The 19,978-nt window shown below is 41.4% G+C and overlaps 1 protein-coding gene across 1 annotated transcript; it reads right to left on the bottom strand.

The window, feature by feature from the left end:
* Positions 1-440: 440 nt before the first annotated feature.
* On the bottom strand, positions 441-11,258 carry LOC134219778 (alcohol dehydrogenase class-3-like). Its single transcript, XM_062698647.1, has 2 exons — positions 11,148-11,258; positions 441-1,654 (listed from the first exon to the last, which is right to left on the bottom strand). The coding sequence occupies exons 1-2, from the start codon at positions 11,166-11,168 to the stop codon at positions 548-550; spliced, it is 1,128 nt and encodes a 375-aa protein (XP_062554631.1). The 5' UTR covers positions 11,169-11,258; the 3' UTR covers positions 441-547.
* Between the last annotated feature and the right edge of the window lie 8,720 nt (positions 11,259-19,978).

Genomic DNA, 19,978 nt, shown 5'->3' on the forward strand with positions numbered 1-19,978 from the left:
CACATTTTATTTTAATTTTTCCAGCATTAAGGACGTTTTTATCTTTTAAAGTAAAATAATGCTAGAATTCGTTAAGTCGGCTTGATGATTCCAAGTCCGAAGCGAGACCAAAATACAATCCGTCTTTGCCTGACTATTTATACTTGACTGTTTTGGGAGGTGAAAGGTTTCGCACGGTTTACGTCTCGGCTAAAAAAAGTGTTATACTGCTTCAGTGAGTGCAGCAAAGGCTCCTGAAAGTTTTCAACCATTTGCTTAAATCTAGGAAGATGCCAAACTGCTATCGCCATTTAAAAATCTGGGAATAGTAAGCAATTGTCCTTCAAATGGCAAATGGCATTGCGCGGAATGACTTTCGGTGAAAAGTACATTCCGTGAAATGTCTTTCGGAGAAATGGTACATTCTGGGGGCTGTCTCACCGCGAAAAAAAGTCGGAATATCTTGCATCAAAAATAATTTTCATTACCTTTCATCACTATGTTTATTTCGATATTTTTATTACATTCAGTTTATTCATTTTAATGCAATACTGTTTCATTTGGGTAATTAGTTTATGATAACTGAACGAATACTTTTTCCCTCTCGCATAAGTCTAAATGCTTCGTTTATTTCATCGATTGGCATAGTATGGGTAATAAACTCATCCAACATTAATTCCTGCTTCATGTACCTGTTGACAAGCTCCGGTATACATTCAACACTTTTCCATCCTCCATAAACAGCGCCCTTCCATGTCCTACCAAGAAGCATCTCCATTGCACGTGTAGATACTTCACTCTCGTACTCGGCTACTCCAACAATCACCGATACTCCCCAACCAGGAGCTGTTGACTCCAGTGCAGCACGCATTGTCAACACATTACCAACGCATTCAATCGTGTAATCTAACCCACCCTGTGTCTTCTTCATAAGCACCTGTTGAATAGGTTCATCATAATCTTTTGGATTAACAAATTCTGTACAACCGAACTGTTTAGCAATTTCGAACTTGGCAGGGTTGATGTCGACGCCAATGATTCTAGTAGCTCCTGCTGCTTTGCAACCCATAACTGCGGCCAATCCAACAGCTCCAAGTCCCCACACTGCACAGCTGCTTCCTTTATTAACTTTGGCAGAGTTCAGTGCCGTTCCGTATCCCGTCGAAATTCCACATCCCAATAGACAAACTTTGTCCAATGGTGCAGATTCATCAATCTTGCACAAATAATCTTCCTCTACAACGGTGTACTGAGAAAATGTCGAAGTGCTCATACAATGAAACACCTGTTTCCCCTTGCAAGTGAATCGAGATGTACCATCGGATAAATCTCCTGCACTCAAACGCATCTTCTTACATAGATTTGTGTTGGGGTTCTTGCAGGGCCTGCACTCGAAGCATTGCGGAATGAACAATGGAATCACATGATCTCCTGGTTTGAACTTTGTTACGCCTTCACCGACACTTTCCACAATTCCAGCCCCTTCGTGGCCAAATATAACTGGAAAGCGAATACTTGGGTCGTACCCACTCAAGAAACTAGCATCCGAGTGGCACACACCAGTGGCCACAACTTTGATGCGAATTTCTCCGGCTTTGGGTGGAGCCACTTCGATAGTTTCCACCGTAAGCGGCTTATTGGGCTCCCAAGCCACGGCAGCTTTGCATGTGATGACCTGTAAAGAAAGATTCATGAAGATAAACTGATTCATATACGTAGCAGTGGCGATTTCTTTTTATGTTTTACGCGTGACAATGACTATATAGTTTCTATATCAATATAACAAATGTATCTTAAAACAGTTGAAGACATTCCACTAAAAGAGCTTCAATAATTTTTCTATAAATGTATCTCAATCCAGCACTAGTTTCATGTATAAGAAATCATGAGATGAAGAACCGGTACTAAGAATTTAAATAACTGAAAAAAAATTTCAAACACTCACTCATAAACACACAAGCTCGACAATCTTCTGTTTTTGTTCTGACCATTCGTAAATTTAGAATAAGGAGATACTTCGGCAAAGCGTTAGTTTAGCGTACTGGGGTTGGGAGTTTGAGTTCTAGCAAAGGATGGAATGCACATGCTGTGTAGGGTTTCTTACCCCATTCCCGGCCTAACATGCGTACGACTGCATTATTTAATTGATATTTATGACAAGCTCTGGTGTTAGGTGGGATGCTAAACAGCTCTGACACGACGGCCCTCCGACGAGACAGGAGGTTTGCGCAAGCCCAATAAGCCGCCTTTAAAAACAACCATTACGAACGACATAGAAGATAATACGACTCGATACAATCGGCAACGACCTAGGCGACGAATAAAGGATCACGATTGGAAGCTTGGAATATGGAACTGCATGTCGCTTGGCTTCGCAGGTTGGGACAGGATAATCTACGAAGAATTACATCCCCGAAACGAAAGGATGTGCAAGCTGAGGATAAAAAGCTGTTTCTTCAACTATAGCATCATCAACGTGTACTACCCACACGAAGGGAGACCCGACGACGAGAAAGAAGCGTTCTATGCATAGCTGGAGCAGCCATAAGATGGATGCCCACTGCGGGACGTCAGAATCGTAATCGGTGCCATGAACGCTCAGGTAGGAAGGGAGGAAATGTATAGACCAATCATCGGACCGGATAGTCTGTATACCGTATCGAACGACAACGGCCAACAATGCATAAACTTTACAGCCTCCCGCGGCATGGTAGTCGCACGAATATCCACAAGGCCACATGGAAATCACCTAATCAAGTATCGGAAAACCAAATCGATCACGTTCTAATCGACGGTAAATTTTTCTCCGACATCACGAACGTACGCACTTACAGCAGTGCGAATATTGAATCCGACCACTACCTCGTTGCAGTATGTCTGCGCTCAAAACTCTTGACGGTGTACAACACGCGTCGGAGTCATCCGCCGCGGCTAAACATTGGGCGGCTACAAAACGGTAGACTAGCCCAAGACTACGCGCAGCAGCTGGAAATGGCACTCCCAACGGAAGAGCAGCTAGGCGCAGCATCTCTTGAAGATGGCTGGAGAGATATTCGATCCGCCATTGGAAGCACCGCAACTGCTACCCTAGGCACGGTGGCTCCGGATCACAGAAACGACTGCTATGACGGCGAATGTGAGCAGTTAGTTGAGGAGAAGAATGCAGCATGGGCGAGAATTCTGCAACACCGCACGAGGGCGAACGAGGCACGATACAAACGGGCGCGGAACAGACAAAACATGATTTTTCGGAGGAAAAAGCGCTTGCAAGAAGATCGAGACCGTGAAGAGACGGAGGAACTTTACCGCGCTAATAACGCACGAAAGCTCTATGAGAAGTTAAACCGTTCACGTAAGGGCCACGTGCCACAGCCCAAAATGTGTACGAACATAAACGGGAACCTTCTTACAAACGAGCGTGAGGTGAGCACCTGAATGGCGATATGGCAGACAACGCTGGCGGTATGGTAATGAACCTGGGAGCACGCGCGCAGGACATGAGACTTCCGGCTCCCAATCTCCAGGATATCCAGGAGGAGATCGGCCGGCTGAAAAACAACAAAGCGCCTGGAGTTGACCAACTACCAGGAGAGCTGTTTAAACACGGTGGTGAGGCACTGGTTAGAGCGCTGTATTGGGTGATTACCAGGGTTTGGGAGGAGTAGGTTTTAATTAATTAATCCGCTAGATTGGCTTTTCTCGGTGATATTTTAAACTTCACAGCATTATTTTTCGTGACGCGTTTCGGCTTACTGACCTTCAGCCATCATCAGACGTCTATAATAGACATTTATTTAAACGATTAACAATTTTCATTACTATACATTTTTCAAACAAACTTACAACGTGCTGGATGTAACCTTTCAGCTTGGTCAGTCAAATTACACTAATCCGAATTTCCCTCCCAAGTTTAGTCTTCCGTCAGTCAACACCCCATTTCGTTTATTGCGTCGTCGTTGTTCGTGTTTACACTCGTCGTATGCAGTTCGCCACCCAGTCGATACAACAGTCCGTTGTATATGGAGTTAAAATTCCCACATTCTCGCTGAAGGTTTACTGCTTTGCTTTCCCCTTGTTTTTTGATGTGGAATACCTCCGCTATTGTCCTGACCTCCTGGTTTGCAATACGTTCAAGCACTTTAGTTTTGTCAAAATTGAAAAGGTGTCCTTCATTCATCATATGAACTGCTAAGCCAGATTTCGGATTCCTCTTTTTACAGTCATTCTTATGTTCTGCAATCCGTACCTCTAGCATTCGTTTCGTTTGGCCGATGTAGACTTTCCCATCATCTGTCCCACACGGTATAGAGTACACTACGTTTTTCTGTTTGCCTGGTGGTATTACATCCTTCAGCTTACTGAAAATCGTGTGTTTGATTTTATTTTGTGGTCTGGAGGCTAGTACCACATTATTGTGTCGAAGAATTTTCTTCAATTTTTCGCTCAGGCTTGGTACATATGGAGCCGACACATATTTTTGTAGTTGTTCGGGAGCCTTGGATTTTTCTAGGGAGTTGTAATGCTTATGGACACGCTGTTCTTTTAACCTGTTCACAAACCACATCGGATAATTATTTTTCATAAGAATCTGAGTGGCTTGTTTTAAGGTTTGTACCCGTTTTTCTCCGTGGGTCAATTTTATCGCGCGATCGATTAGCGCGATCGCCGTATTTTGCTTGTGTTGGAATGGGCTTTTAGAATTGAAATCTAAATACCTTCCATTTGGACTTTTCGGCAGCCATGAAGTTGTTATTTCATTGGTTTGCCGTTCCAACATCATGTCCAAAAACTTAATTTTACCTCCCACCTCCTCCTCTACCGTAAACTGCAACCGATCATGGAAACTGTTGAATGTTTCCACGATCATTTGTATATTTTCCCTTTTGGCTATGCATATGCAATCGTCCACATACCTCTTGTATACTCTAACCTGTATTTGTTTCTCCTCCAGTTGTTTCATGCACTCCTGTTCCAGCTTCTCCATTACTATATTGGCGATGACTGGTGATAATGGAGACCCCATTGGAACTCCGAAGGTCTGTCCGTATATCGTTCCTTGAAACATAAAGAATGTTGATTCGAGTACTAACCTCACTGCCTTGATGAAACTTTCTTTGCTTATGTTTGTGTGTGGTTCCACTTCCATCCATCTTTCTTCCAGGCATCTCAGCGCGTAGTCCACCGGTACATTGGTGTATAATGAAACTACGTCTAACGAGAATAATACTTCTCCCTCGGTTGTCTGAAATCCTGTTATTTCGTTGGCAAAATCAAAACTGTTACGTACGTGGAAATTCGTTTTTCCTACAACATTGCCGATTATATTTGCTAGATAACCAGCTATGTTGTATGTTGCTGAACCTATCGTTGACACCACCGGTCTCAGAGGTCTGTTTTCCTTATGAATTTTCGGTAGGCCATATATTCTCGGAGGATTGCAACTCGATTCTTTCAGCTTCCTTTTAGTTCCAAAATCGATGTACCCCGATGGTTCAGCAACATACAACATAGCTGGTTATCTAGCAAATATAATCGGCAATGTTGTAGGAAAAACGAATTTCCACGTACGTAACAGTTTTGATTTTGCCAACGAAATAACAGGATTTCAGACAACCGAGGGAGAAGTATTATTCTCGTTAGACGTAGTTTCATTATACACCAATGTACCGGTGGACTACGCGCTGAGATGCCTGGAAGAAAGATGGATGGAAATGGAACCACACACAAACATAAGCAAAGAAAGTTTCATCAAGGCAGTGAGGTTAGTACTCGAATCAACATTCTTTATGTTTCAAGGAACGATATACGGAGAGACCTTCGGAATTCTAATGGGATCTCCATTATCACCAGTCATCGCCAATATAGTAATGGAGAAGCTGGAACAGGAGTGCATGAAACAACTGGAGGAGAAACAAATACAGGTTAGAGTATACAAGAGGTATGTGGACGATTGCATATGCATAGCCAAAAGGGAAAATATACAAATGATCGTGGAAACATTCAACAGTTTCCATGATCGGTTGCAGTTTACGGTAGAGGAGGAGGTGGGAGGTAAAATTAAGTTTTTGGACATGATGTTTGAACGGCAAACCAATGAAATAACAACTTCATGGCTGCCAAAAAGTCCAAATGGAAGGTATTTAGATTTCAATTCTAAAAGCCCATTCCAACACAAGCAAAATACGGCGATCGCGTTAATCGAGATAAAAGCGAGATAAAATTGACCCACGGAGAAAAACGGGTACAAACCTTAAAACAAGCCACTCAGATTCTTATGAAAAATAATTATCCGATGTGGTTTGTGAACAGGTTAAAAGAACAGCGTGTCCATAAGCATTACAACTCCCTAGAAAAATCCAAGGCTCCCAAACAACTACAAAAATATGTGTCGGCTCCATATGTACCAAACCTGAGCGAAAAACTGAAGAAAATTCTTCGACGCAATAATGTGGTACTAGCCTCGCCAGACCACAAAATAAATCAAACACACGATTTTCAGTAAGCTGAAGGATGTAATACCACCAGGCAAACAGAACAACGTAGTGTACTCTATACCTTGTGGCACAGACGATGGGAAAGTCTACATCGGCCAAACGAAACGAATGCTAGGTACGGATTGCAGAACATAAGAATGAGTGTGAAAAGAGGAATCTGAAATCTGGCTTAGCAGTTCATATGATGAATGAAGGACACCTTTTCAATTTTGACAAAACTAAAGTGCTTGAACGTATTGCAAACCAGGAAGTCAGGACAATAGCGGAGGTATTCCACATCAAAAACAAGGGAAAGCAAAGCAGTAAACCTTCAGCGAGAATGTGGGAATTTTAACTCCATATACAACGGACTGTTGTATCGACTGGGTGGCGAACTGCATACGACGAGTGTAAACACGAACAACGACGACGCAATAAACGAAATGGGGTGTTGACTGACGGGAAGACTAAACTTGGGAGGGAAATTCGGATTAGTGTAATTTGACTGACCAAGCTGAAAGGTTACATCCAGCACGTTGTAAGTTTGTTTGAAAAATGTATAGTAATGAAAATTGTTAATCGTTTAAATAAATGTCTATTATAGACGTCTGATGATGGCTGAAGGTCAGTAAGCCGAAACGCGTCACGAAAAATAATGCTGTGAAGTTTAAAATATCACCGAGAAAAGCCAATCTAGCGGATTAATTAATTAATAAACGCGCGGTGATTAGCACAAACAATAGGAGTAGGTTTTGTCGCAGGAGTGGATGGAAGGTGTCGTGTGTCCCATCTATAAAAAGGGCTATAAGCTGGATTGTAGCAACTACCGTGCAATCACATTGCTGTACGCCACCTACAAAGTACTCTCCTAAATTTTATGCCGCCGACTAACACCAATTGCAAGAGAGTTCGTGGGGCAGTACCAGGCGGGATTTATGGGTGAACGCTCTACCACAGACCAGGTGTTCGCCGTACATCAGGTATTGCAGAAATGCCGCGAATACAACGTGCCCACACATCATCTATTTATCGACTTCAAAGCCGCATATGATATAATCGATCGGGACCAGCTATGGCAGCTAATACACGAAAACGGATTTCCGGATAAACTGATACGGTTGATCAAGGGGACGATGGATCGGGTGATGTGCGTAGTTCGAGTTTCAGGGGCATTCTCGAGTCCCTTCGAAACGCGAAAGGGTTACGGCAAGGTGATGGTCTTTCGTGTCTGCTATTCAACATCGCTTTGGAGGGAGTAATACGAAGGGCAGGGGTTGACACGAGTGGTTAGATTTTCACGAAGTCCGTCCAGTTATTTGGTTTCACCGACGATATTTATATAATGGCACGTAACTTTGAGAGGATGGAGGAAGCCTACATAAGAAATTCGGGGTGCATCATGGCAGGAAATCGTACGTACTTTGGACTCCGCAAAACGCTCCGATCGAATAGAGTTCGCCGCTGTACCAAACTGACTATCTACAAAACGCTTATTAGACCGGTAGTTCTCTACGGACACGAGACCTGGACGATGCTCGTGGAGGACCAACGCGCACTGGGAGTTTTCGAAAGAAAAGTGCTGCGTACCATCTATGGTGGGGTGCAGATGGCGGACGGTACGTGAAGGAGGCGAATGAACCACGAGTTGCATCAGCTGTTGGGAGAACCATCCATCGTTCACACCGCGAAAACCAGAAGACTGCGGTGGGCTGGACACGTAGCCAGAATATCGAACAGTAATCCGGTGAAAATGGTTCTCGACAACGAGCCGACGGGAACAAGAAGGCGAGGTGCACAGCGGGCAAGGTTGATCGATCAGGTGGAGGACGATTTGCGGACTCTCTGCAGACTGCTGCAGACTGATTAGCGAAGTGCAGCCATGGACCGAGCTGAATGGAGAAGACTTTTATATGTTGCACAGGCCACTCCGGCCTTAGTCTGGTAATAAATAAATTATGACAAGGAGCAACTTTTCCTGAATTTTGTGGGCCGTGTAATACTGCAATGGGGTTCATCTTTGTTGAAAAAATTGCTATTCTTGCTAAACATCGATTGAAAAAGTTATTATTTGTTTTAAATTAACAAGGTGCAGCACTCATTTCAGTCACAGCGATGGCTTTTCCGGCATACCCCAAGTCTCTTCGGCATACGCAATATTTTACTCAGTCTCTCAACATTTTACTCTCGCTCTCTTTCTCGGGACGGTATGAAATGCGACGTAAACAAAAATATGCACGTTCCACGACAACGTGTTGCCATAATATAATTTTTATTTGTTGGAGAAAATATATTCACTCATAAAAATACCTTCCAAATACTTAAAAAAATATTCGAGATAATTATAAATAATATGACAGTGTCAACGTATTAGACAGTATTCCTATTAACGAAGCAGGATTATTTTCATACTAAAAAAGGCTCCTGGTCTTTTGGCAGCACTGTGCGGCTAGAAGTTCTTGGGTCGAGGTAATTTTTTGTTCGGTTTGAGGATACATTTTAAAATGTATTCTAGTATGTTTAAATAAGTTCTAGTGAAATGGACAAATAGAAAGAATAGAAGTGCGTGTGTTTAGAATTATTGTGTGGTGATTAACAGCAATGGCAATGGTTGTATCGAGCACTGTGACGATTTTCAGGTAGGTGTTTATTCGATGATACCGTTTTGTAAAAGTGAAAAGAATCACTCCGGCTCAGTGGTGTTGCAACGAAGAGCGAAAGTTTGAAATCTACATTTTTATTTTCTATAATTTGGTCAATTAGGAGTAAAATAAATGGTTGAATATAATATTCAGTATAGTGCAGACATTTAAAGGAGAGGAGACATTTAAAAAAATATTAATCATAACCCTACGGCTTCCAAACAGTATAAATCATAAGTTTTATGTGCAGTGAGCCGGGAATCGGCTTCATAGGCCCAAGTAGTGATTTACCCTATATTGGTGTCTAAGAAAAACTGAATATAAGTCTTCCGCTAAAGGATATACCAATAATTAGTAAGGTCAACAAATATCAAGGGTTCAGTAAAATTTGATTCTAGGTTGAATAGAATAGGAAAAAATGGAAAATGACTGAAAAGTTTTAAAATCGTTATATTTTATGTTATAGCCGCTGTACCTCAGAAACTGTAGCACTTAGAAAAAAATACGGTATTATTTCGACCATTTAAAAAAAACAACTTTTTAAAAAATTATAACTTTTTTGTCCTTCATTTCTCCATTATGACCCATAATTACAGCATATCAAAAAATAAAAAATACTGAACAGTTCGTTTTTGAGAAAATCGGGTTTTTAAGTTTCATTTTCAATGTTTGAACAGTTTTTTTACAGTGTATATTTTTTCACATACCCCCATTGATTACCTAAACCTTTGTCGAAGACATCAAAACGATCGGACAAGCCATTTTCAAGTTTAATTTTTTTGAATGATTTCAATGTGTTTTTACTCGTCAAAATCTAGGCTAGAGTCAAAATGGTAAACCACCTGGGTAGAAGCCCTGAACAGAATAACAAAACATGATATGGACTTGATTGATATAAGAGATAAAAGAACAGGCATCAATATCAAAAATTTGCACTGAAATATCATTTAAATATCAAGATATGCTATGGATAAGAACAAACTAATGGCACATGATATTGATCACTTATTACAAATAGCATAAATTGATGTCCTCATGATATTTCAGTGCAAAATATTTATATTGTCATCTGATCTTTTATCTCTTATATCAATCTCATATCTCATTTTGCTATCTTATCAACATTTGATATTATTGAGCTATTTTCGACTACTCGGGCAATGATGCAAATTATGTTTTTTGATTACAAAGAAGGTATATGCAAAATTTCCGAGAAATCAAAAAATACAGAAATAAATCGACCTTCGATTTCACAGAGAATTGCTCATCCGGGTTTTTTGATAATAAATGTACTTCCTCACAGTTTAGCGAATTCGGAATATCAGTTAAAGTAAACTAGATGCTTTCAACACAGAAATCAGTAATCAAATGACTATTAAAGATACAATCTAGTTTCTACTAAGATCACTACCACAGGAGTGGTCATCTCAAACGACCAACTGTGAAAATATTAAACAGACACAACAAATGGGCCCTCCTTAGCCTAGCGGTAAGACGCGCGGCTACAAAGCAAGACCATGCTGAGGTTGACTGAGTTCGATTCCCGGTGCCGGTCTAGGCAATTTACGGATTGGAAATTGTCTCGATTTCCCTGGGTATGAAAGTATCATCGTGTTAGCCTCATGATATACGAATGCAAAAATGGTACCTTGGCTTAGAAACCTCGCAGTTAATAACTGTGGAAGTGCTAAAACGAACACTAAGCTGCTAGGCGGCAATGTCCCAATGGGAGATGTAATGCCAATAAGAAGAAGAAGAAGATAAATTTAAATATACATAGAAGAAAGGGAGAAATTCTATGACATTGACACATTGCTTGAGACATCTAATGAATACTGTATTTCATTTTGTTACGATTATAAATAATCAACCAATATTCTCACACCTTGTTTTAGAATTAGACTCATTTTCTAAATCAATTATCAAATTGCTGAAACATTTGCCTTCACTATTTATGATACTATTTTCACTTGAACTCAAAACTGCTTTTCGCATTAGAAAATGATCTAAAAACAGAACACACCATAATTCAAAAAACATTCTTAAAAGTACTAACCTTTCCAGTTGTTTCACTCATTATTGCAACCAAACCTAGACACAGACTGATAGCTGAAGCTCCAACCGAAATATAGAATTATGCTTGGCTCCCCATACGAGCGTTGATAAGATCAAGTACTATAAAAAAATATTTGTCTAGTCACTATCTCCCCATTATCTCAGCGCCTACCTCCCGTGGGGCTAGGGGCCTGTTCACAAATTAAGTAACGAGGCACAATTAGTGCAATATGTTCTTTGTTACACTTACAGGAAGAGGGCGTGGCGGAAGGGGGGTTGCTGACGAAGCTTTGCGTAACGCAAATAAAGTTTTTATACAAAATAGCTCATTGATGTAGTTTTTAGTATGTTTTTAAGAAGACGATGAACGACGGGTACTATATGAGCTACTAATAATATATCTAAGGGGCTATTTTTTTCACATCAACTCAGCCACAAATTCCGGTTTATTGCGGAGTAAATGTGTCATACATGCTATTCATTAAGAGCGTAGTCTTCAAGAATGTATAGGCTTCTCGAAGCTTATAGTATGTGCCGAATTAATCCAGAGTAAATTATCTCAATAATGCTCTAAAATTTCAAATACCATCGGTTTCGTGTCGATCCACACAATCCCATAGTCCCATAACCATGTCACCTATTTGAAAAAAAAAAAACAGATCACAGCCGATTAAACCATAGGAATCATATTAACACTATTTTTATCTTAGTTATTCAATTTACGCTTATACATTTTGCACGTTTGTATTAACAAGAAAGGAATAATGTAACTTTTCTGATAACAGCTTCAGAGCTAGTCAGAAATATATGATTCAATGATTGACTAATCATATACGTTGTGACCTGCTCAAAACTAGCCTCACGTGACTGAGAAAAAAAATCTACACTTTGAATTTTCCCGATAACGTGTTACATAGTAAAGCGAGTAAATTGAATGTTACGTTCTGTTACATGGGGGGAGGTGATTAACAAGACCATTTTTTCGTAACGTATTTCGAGAACAGACCCCGAAGGAACATATTGCTGAATCATTAGTGCCGTGTGCATTATTTAAATGGGTATACAATCAGAATCAGTTGCGGTTGGGATGATTGGACATGGCTAGAAAATGCGATTATTGAAATTTAATAGTTTGTAATTGCTGTTTTTGCCCAATAACTGCTTCACACAGCCACTAAATGCTCTTTTATTGTTAGTGTTTATCTGAAGCTTAGTGTTAGTTATAATTTGAAGTGATCTCTCATGTCTAGAATCTTTTATTTTTACAACTTGTAGGTATATCAGCCTGTACTTAGAAGGAAGGTAGGTAAATAGACAAATTAAAATCGAATTTAGTTGTACAGTATTGACCCGATTTTGTCACTTCCCGATTTTATCACGTCCTGATTTTGTCACGTTTTCGACCCGGTTTTTTCACCCCATTTTTTTAAAATTTTAGTCGTTTTTTTATTTTTGTTAATATGTAATACCATAAACAACAATGATTTTCATGAAATAACTTTTACCGCCTGTAGTTTATTATTCATTTTCAAGTACCTGTCAAGAATTTTGTAAGCCATTTCGACAAGACATTACGGGTTCTGTAACGTATTTTGCCTTTCCAAGGCATAAACTAATTCACATTAGTAAAAAAAAAAAAATTAAAAAAAAAGATTTTTTCACATTTTCTATTTTATTACTCCAAAATTCACCGGGATGAAAAAATCGGGATATTACTGTATTGTCTTCTTCTTCTCTTCTTCATTGGCATTACATCCCCCACTGGGACACTGCCGCCTCGCAGCTTAGTGTTCATTCAGCACTTCCACAGTTATTAACTGCGAGGTTTCTAAGCCAAGTTACCATTTCTGCATTCGTATATCATGAGGCTAACACGATGATACTTTTATGCCCAGGGAAGTCGAGACAATTTCCAATCCGAAAATTGTCTAGACCGGCACTGGGAATCGAACCCAGCCACCCTCAGCATGGTCTTGCTTTGTAGCCGCGCATCTTACCGCACGGCTAAGGAGGGCCCCAAATTTACTTACTGTATTCTACTTCACGATAAATTGCGATTAAACTTTTGTAATCACTTTCCGAAGCTTTCATAAATTGTCAACACATAGCCGTACTACCAAGAAGACGTTTTAATTTCGTCTGCTCAAAACGAATTTTTAGATTTTTGCCTTTCTCGTACAACAAAGTTGTACCGAAAGGCTATAGGATTACTCCAAAAATGAACTGTTGATAGAAGGCCAGGATATACCGGTCGATATAAGATATACCAGTGTTGAATGATTTGTTTATCGACTTTATCGGTAATTTCTACTCAAAGTATGAGGAAGTAGATAATCGAAAGATAATTGAAAATCATCAGATTGAAAGCCGTTCGCTAGAAAGGAAGACCATCTATTGAACAGCACACAATCGAAGCAAGAATCTTCTTGCCTACCCGAGCAAAGATTGAGAGCAAATCGATAACTAATTTTGTTGTTGTGAAATCGCCTAATTTTGATAACTCAGGTTGATATCCTTTTGGTCGTTTTAACGGTTAAAAGATCAAAATCTATAGCAGAAAAATCTTACTGTGACATCAAATCGAAAACTATTCCTGCTATCGATGAGAGCAAATCGAAAACTAATTTTGATATTGGTTCCGATAACAAAATAAGCACACAGTTTGATGTCAGATCATACAATTTAGAAATCAACAGCAAAATGAGATCAAAATATGTAATCAGTCATGATGATTCATATTTGAAAACAAATTATGATTTCAATTTGATATCAATATCAAAATATGTTTTCTATATGCTTTCATTATGTTTTCCGACTTTGCTCGGGTAACGTCCTGGTTGTGGACGGTATTGTGGTATTGTGTGTGGACGGTTAGTGGTATGGAAACCACCGTGCCAAGACAGGCAAAAAGATCCAGGCAACGATCTCCCCATGTGCTGTTCTGTTTTACATTTAATTCTATCGATCGGCAGGTTTATGCGGAATTCGCACTACCAGTCATGGAGGTATATCCATATCGTGACGTTCGTGCCGCTGTTGGTAAAACTTGATGGATGTTTGAATAAACGAGAGGTGGAGTCATTGTTGGTCAAACTGCTTGACCGTGTACGTTCCATTATGAACATCACGAAATTTCCTCTACTTGCCAAAACCGTACTGCTCAAGGAATTACAGTAGCGGAATCATTCTTTGATCTTTCCGTGTTGCATAGTACTTATCAGCAGCGTACTACCCTTAACCCTTATCCTCCCTTGATACTTTTTAGGCTCTATGTAAAATGACTTAAAAAAATCATAACTCCGTTGATTCTCGACCGATTTTGACGATTCACGATTTAAACTTAAGAAGAAAATCGGCATTGGTTAACATGGTTCCGGAATAATTTCGGGGTCGAATGGGGTACCTTTTTTTCTCAAATCAAATGATCTTGTTAAAAATCTTTAAACTCATTTTTTGGTGTGTTCTACTTCATGAAGTCACGAGACATGTTCAATAGTGCGTTTTCTAAGGTGGGTTTGGACAGGTTCTGCGGCATTTCGGGGACCTTGTTCCCCCGGGGAAGTGGCCACTTTTTGATATGATGTAAAACCCATCTTGCGACCTCTCAAACTTCATGATTTCGCAAAACGAGTTCAATAAAGTCTAATTTGCGGTTCCTAAGTGATTCTGGCCAGGTTCCGTGGCATTCCGGGGACCTGGTTCCTCCGGGGAAGTGGTCATTTTTTGATATGATCCGAAGCCCATATTGCGACCTCTCAAACTTCATGATTTCGCGAAACGAGATCAATAGAGTCTAATTTAAGGTACCAGAGTGGTGCTGATAAGGTTCCGTGGCATTTCATAAATGGTTCAATGGGGGAGTGGGCACTTTTCGATTTGATCCGAAAACCATCTTGCGACGTCTCAAACTTCATGATTCCGCAAAACAAGCTCAATAGAGTCTAATTTGAGGTACCTGAGTGGATCTGGTCACGTGGAAGTGAATCCCAAACCCATCTTAGGACGTCTCAAACTTCATGATTTTGCGAAACGAGCTCAACAGATTCTAATTTGAGGCACCTGAGTGGTGCTGGTCAGGTTCCGTGGCATTCCGGGGACCTGGTTCCCCCGGGGAAGTGGCCACTTTTTTATATGATCTGAAAACCCTCTTGGGGCCCTCCTTAGCCGTGCGGTAAGACGCGCGGCTATAAAGCAAGACCATGCTGAGGGTGGCTGGGTTAGATTCCCGGTGCCGGTCTAGGCAATTTTCGGATTGGAAATTGTCTCGACTTCCCTGGGCATAAAAGTATCATCGTGCTAGCCTCATGATATACGAATGCAAAAATGGTAACCTGGCTTAGAAACCTCGCAGTTAATAACTGTGGAAGTGCTTGATGAACACTAAGCTGCGAGGCGGCTCTGTCCCAGTGTAGGGATGTAATGCCAATAAGAAGAAGAAGAAGAAGAAGAAGAAGAAGAAGAAGAAGAAGAAGAAGAAGAAGAAGAAGAAGAAGAAGAAGAAGAAGAAGAAGAAGAAGAAGAAGAAAACCCTCTTGTGACCTCTAAAACTTCATGATTACGCGAAACGGGCTCAATAAAGTCTAATTTGAGGTACCAGGGTAGTGCTGGTCAGGTTCCGTGGCATTCCGGAAACCTGGTTCCTTCGGGGAAGTGGCCACTTTCCGAGTTGATCCGAAACCCATCTTGCGACGTCTCAAACTTCATGATTTCGCGAAACGAACTCAGTAGAGTCTAATTTAAGGAACCTTATTGGCGCTAGTCAAGTTAAGTGGCATTCCAGCAGCCTAGTTCCCTGGGAAAATGGCCACTTGTTTAAGTGATCCGAAATCCATCTTGAGACGTCTCAAACTTCATGATTTTGCCAAACGGACTCAATAGAGTCTAATTTGAGGTACCTGAGTTGTGCTGATCATGCTCCGTGGTATTCCGGGGAAGTGGCCACTTTTCGTTTTGATCCAAAACCCATCTTGCTGTTTTAAACGGAATTAATCTATGTACGGGATTTTCTATAAAGAAATAATAAACGCGTCCAATCAGGCTTGTAGTCTCTAGTGAACTGACTCATATTTATTAATCTCATTATCAGTACAGGTATTGGCACTCATTCAGAAGTGAGAACCCCACCAGCGGGATCATTCTGTTGCACCGAAGGGATCTTGCCACTACAGCTTCTTCCCCGTTTAGATTAAACTATCATCAACACAAAAATAGAATAAACTACTGAAATTCACGAAATAGTTATGTACATATACAAAACTAAAATATTCAGATCAGATTACAATAATTCGAAAGTTCATACATGAACAAATAAAATTCGTTTAAAAACAAATCAATAGTATACGAAATCGTTTCTTCTTCTTCTCTTCGGATTCCTCTGGCTTCGTCTATGCTGCACTCCTTCCTGAGCTATTCGATCGCTCCCATGCGGAACGGGCTCCTCTCGCCCCTGAAGCTTAGAGCTCGACGCGACGTTTTCCGATTGAGGGATCTCTGCTACATACGGATTGATAAAAAATTGATGAAGGATAAAACACAATGCTGGTGAGTAACACATATTGCACGGGCTAGAATTTACGGCACATATAATAATAAGTTTACTGTAAAAACACACCATTCCCAACAATTTCACTGGTATAAAAACATAAATTATCACACGCGTTAACACGAAAAAAATAATTCATCCACGTCGCCACTGTTATAAACGGAATTAATCTATGTACGGGATTTTCTATAAAGAAATAATAAACGCGTCCAATCAGGCTTGTAGTCTCTAGTGAACTGACTCATATTTATTAATCTCATTATCAGTACAGGTATTGGCACTCATTCAGAAGTGAGAACCTCACCAGCGGGATCATTCTGTTATACCGAAGGGATCTTGCCACTACACTTGCGACGTCTCAAACTTCATGATTTCGCGAAACAAGGTCAACAGAGTCTAATTTGAGGTACCTGAGTGGTGCTGGTCAGGTTACGTGACATCACTGGAACCTGGTTCTACCAGAGAGTGGTCCCTTTTTTATGTGATCTGAAATGTGATCTGTGATTTTATGTGATCTCAAATTTTAAGATTTCACGAAACGAGCTCAATAGATTCTATTTTGAGGTATTTGAATGGTGTTCGTCAGGTTTCGTGACATTCCGAGAACCTGGTTCTTTTGGGGATGTGGGCTTTTTTTTTTGTAGTGATCGTAAACCCATCTCTGGACAAACTTCATGGTTTCACAAGACATTTTCAATAGAGATTTTGTCAAGGTACTTGAGTGGTGCATGTTATGTTCCGTGGCGTTCAGGGAATCTGGTTTACCAGGCAACTTTTTGATGCATTTTGAAACCCATCCTGTATCGTATCAAACTTGTGCCACGTAACCTGACCAGCACCACTCAGGTACCTCAAATTAGACTCTGTTGTGCTCGTTTCACAAAATCATGATGTTTGAAACGTCGCAAGATAGGTTTCGGATCAAATCAAAAAGTGGCCACTTCCCCTAGGGATCCAGGTCCCCGGAACACCACGGAGCCTGACCAGCACCACTCAGGAACCTCAAATTAGACTTTATTGAGCTCGTATCGCGAAAACATAAAGTTTTAAACGTTGCCTTGGGGGAACTATGTTCTCGGAATGCCACTGAACCTGACCAGCACCACTATAGTACCTCAAATTAGACTCTACTGAGCTCGTTTCGCGAAACTATGAAGTTTGAGACATCGCAAGATGGGTTTCGGATCAAATCAAAAAGTGGCCACTCTCTCGATGGAATCAGGTTTCCGGAATGCCACGGAATCTGACCAGCACCACTCAGGGTACCTCCAATTAGACTTTATTGAGCTCGTTTCGCGAAATCATGAAGTTTGAGAGGTCGCAAGATGGGTTTCGGATCAAATCGAAAAGTGGCCACAACCCCGGGGGACCAGGTCCCCGGAACGCCACGGAACCTGACCAAAACCAATTAGGTACCTCAAAGTAGATTTTATTGAGCTTGTTTCGCAAAATCATGAAGTTTGAGACGTCGTAAGATGGGTTTCGGATCAAATCGAAAAGTGGCCACTACCCCGGGGGACCAGGTACCACTTAGGTACCTCAAATTAGACTCAATTGAGCTCGTTTAGCAAAATCATGAAGTTTGAAGCATCGCAAGATGGGTTTCGGATCAAATAAAGAAGTGGACACTTCCCCGGGGGAACTGGGCTCCCGGAATACCGCGGAACCTGACCAGAACCACTTAGCTACCTCAATTTAAACTCTATTGAGCTTGTTTCGCAAAATCATGAAGTTTGAGACCTCGCAAGATGGGTTTCGGATCAAATAAAAAAGTGGCCACTTCCCCGGGGGAACCAGGTCCCCGGAATGCCACGGAACCTGACCAAAACCACTTAGGTACCTCAAATTAGACTCTATTGAACTTGTTTCGCGAAATCATGAAGTTTGAGACGTCGCAAGATGGTTTTCGTATCAAATCAAAAAGTGGCCACTTACACGGGGGAACCAGGTCCCGGAATGCCACGGAACCTAATTAGAAACACTTATGTACCTCCAATTTGACTCAATTGAACTTGTTTCGCCCACAACGTGCCCACACATCATCTATTTATCGACTTCAAAGCCGCATATGATACAATCGATCGGGACCAGCTATGGCAGCTAATGCACGAAAACGGATTTCCGGATAAACTGATACGGTTGATCAAGGCGACGATGGATCGGGTGATGTGCGTAGTTCGAGTTTCAGGGCATTCTCGAGTCCCTTCGAAACCCGTAGAGGGTTACGGCAAGGTGATGGTCTTTCGTGTCTGCTATTCAACATCGCTTTGGAGGGAGTAATACGAAGGGCAGGGATTGACACGAGTGGTACGATTTTCACGAAGTCCGTCCAGTTATTTGGTTTCGCCGACGACATTGATATCATGGCACGTAACTTTGAGAGGATGGAGGAAGCCTACATCAGACTGAAAAGCGAAGCTAAACGGATTGGACTAGTCATCAACACGTCGAAGACGAAGTACATGATAGGAAGAGGCTCAAGAGAGGTCAATGTGAGCCACCCACCACGAGTTTCTATCGGTGGTGACGAAATCGAGGTGGTTGAAGAATTCGTGTACTTGGGCTCACTGGTGACCGCCGATAACGATATCAGCAGAGAAATTCGGAGACGCATAGTGGCTGGAAATCGTACGTACTTTGGACTCCGCAAGACGCTTCGATCGAATAGAGTTCGCCGCCGTACCAAACTGACTATCTACAAAACGCTTATAAGACCGGTAGTTCTCTACGGACACGAGACCTGGACGATGCTCGTGGAGGACCAACGCGCACTGGGAGTTTTCGAAAGGAAAGTGTTGCGTACCATCTATGGTGGGTTGCAGATGGCGGACGGTACGTGGAGGAGGCGAATGAACCACGAGTTGCATCAGCTGTTGGGAGAACCATCCATCGTTCACACCGCGAAAATCGGAAGACTGCGGTGGGCCTGGCACGTAGCCAGAATGTCGGACAGTAATCCGGTGAAAATGGTTCTCGACAACGATCCGACGGGAACAAGAAGGCGAGGTGCACAGCGGGCAAGGTGGATCGATCAGGTGGAGGACGACTTGCGGACCCTCCGCAGACTGCGTGGTTGGCGAAGTGCAGCCATGAACCGAGCTGAATGGAGAAGTCTTTTATGTACAGCACAGGCCACTCCGGCCTTAGTCTGATAATAATAATAATAATAATGAACTTGTTTCGCGAAATCATGAAGTTTGAGACATCGCAAGTTGGGTTTCGGATCAAATCGAAAAGTTTTCACAAAAGTTTCACCGGGGGAACCAGGTCCCCGAAATGTCGCAGAATCT

Source organism: Armigeres subalbatus, chromosome 3 (assembly GCF_024139115.2).
Source record: "Armigeres subalbatus isolate Guangzhou_Male chromosome 3, GZ_Asu_2, whole genome shotgun sequence".
NCBI lineage: Eukaryota > Metazoa > Arthropoda > Insecta > Diptera > Culicidae > Armigeres > Armigeres subalbatus.

Excerpts from the sequence above, each read along its gene's own strand:
- LOC134219778 (XM_062698647.1), bottom strand. The coding sequence starts at position 11,168 with ATGAGTGAAACAACTGGAAAG. Across the intron at positions 1,655-11,147 it reads TGAGTGAAACAACTGGAAAG|GTCATCACATGCAAAGCTGC; the intron begins GTTAGTACTTTT and ends CTTTCTTTACAG.